This window comes from Phaethon lepturus, unplaced genomic scaffold (assembly GCF_000687285.1).
Source record: "Phaethon lepturus isolate BGI_N335 unplaced genomic scaffold, ASM68728v1 scaffold24646, whole genome shotgun sequence".
Classification (NCBI taxonomy): Eukaryota; Metazoa; Chordata; class Aves; order Phaethontiformes; family Phaethontidae; genus Phaethon; species Phaethon lepturus.
This window is the reverse complement of record NW_010544471.1, coordinates 9,322-10,733: the sequence shown is the minus strand read 5'-3', so window position 1 is coordinate 10,733 and position 1,412 is coordinate 9,322. Positions and strand designations below refer to the sequence as shown.

At 59.0% G+C, this 1,412-nt stretch overlaps 1 protein-coding gene across 1 annotated transcript; it reads left to right on the top strand.

The window, feature by feature from the left end:
- Window positions 1-14: 14 nt before the first annotated feature.
- On the top strand, window positions 15-917 carry LOC104622050 (P2Y purinoceptor 1-like; the record flags this gene model as incomplete). Its single annotated transcript, XM_010288707.1, has 1 exon — window positions 15-917. A coding segment is annotated over one exon (903 nt), but the record flags the coding sequence as incomplete, so codon positions are not given.
- Window positions 918-1,412: the final 495 nt, after the last annotated feature.

Below are 1,412 nucleotides of genomic sequence, written 5' to 3'. Positions count from 1 at the left end.
GGCTATGGCACCTCTGCACCGGCCGCCGGCGCGGCGCCCGCCGTCCCCTTGGCCTGCTGGTGGGCAACCTGGGCCTGGCCGACCTGCTGTACGTCAGCACGCTGCCCTTCCTTGTCAGCTACTACCTGCGGGGCAGGGTGTGGCTCTTCGGGCAGGGCTGGTGCCGGATCACCCGCGGCCTCTTCCACCTCAACCTCTACGCCAGCATCGGCTTCCTCACCTGCATCAGCGTCCACCGCTACCTGGGCATCGTGCACCCGCTGAAGGCACGGGGCAGGTGCCAGGAGGCAACCTCTTCGGCGTGGCTCAGCGCGATGGTCTGGGCGTGGGTCGTCGTGCAGGTAGCTCCTGATTTTGCCTTCAGCAAGATGGACGATACGGGGATGCGGTGCCATGACACAACAGGGCACGAGAACCTGGGCGTTTATTTGCCGTACACCGCAGCCATCACCGTGACTGGGTTCGTCATCCCATTCCTCATCATCATCAGATGCTACTGCCACGTGGTGGTGGTGCTCTGCAGGAGTGACACGGTGGACCTCAACCTCAGGAGAAGAAGCATCAGACTGGTGATTCTCGTGATGGTCCTCTTCTCCATCTGCTTCCTCCCCTACCACATCTTCAGAAATCTCAACTTGTTGTCTCGAGGTTGGCAGCTGCAAGGGTCCTGCACACAGGCTTTAAAGAACATCTACATTTCCTACCAGGTGACCCGGGGCCTGGCCAGCTTCAACAGTGCCCTCAACCCTCTGCTCTACGTGATGACCAGCGAAGACTGCATGTCACGTATGAGGATCATCCACCAAAGAGCCAGCCAGTCCCTGGGGTCCACCTTCAGGAGGAAAACCTCTTGCCAGGGGGATGAGAAGAAGATGGGCATCATTCTTTGTGAGGAGGAGGCTTCTGATGAGCTCTGAGGTACCCAAAACCCCCTCCAAAGGATGAACCACTTCAGTTTGCACTTGGCGTCTTCTCGGGAGCAGCCCCCCCACCTTGATGGCTGTTTTGGAGAGTGATGGCGACTGCAGCATCACTGGCTCCAATCTTACACAAGGGACGGACAGGACTGCCGGCATCAGAGAGAAAACTGGGACCAGGTTTTAGAGCAAAGCTACTCAGCCCAACCATTCTGCCTACAGTATGCCTGGAGATGGAAAGAGATGAACATTGCGTTTACTCCAGTCCTGAAGTATTTCTCAGTCCAGCCTCCAATACCATAGTCCGAGCTGGTCAACATCCCCCTGACCCCCCAGACGCTCGTCGAGCTGCTCGGTGAGTGCGGGTGACGCCCTGTGCCCCCGGCTGCATCCCCCCTCCCCACTGGGCACAGGTTGGAGACGGGGTTCCCTCCTTCACCTAAGGAGAGGGCGCCGGTAGTTCACTACCTGCAGCACAGGACAGCTGAGAGGGTG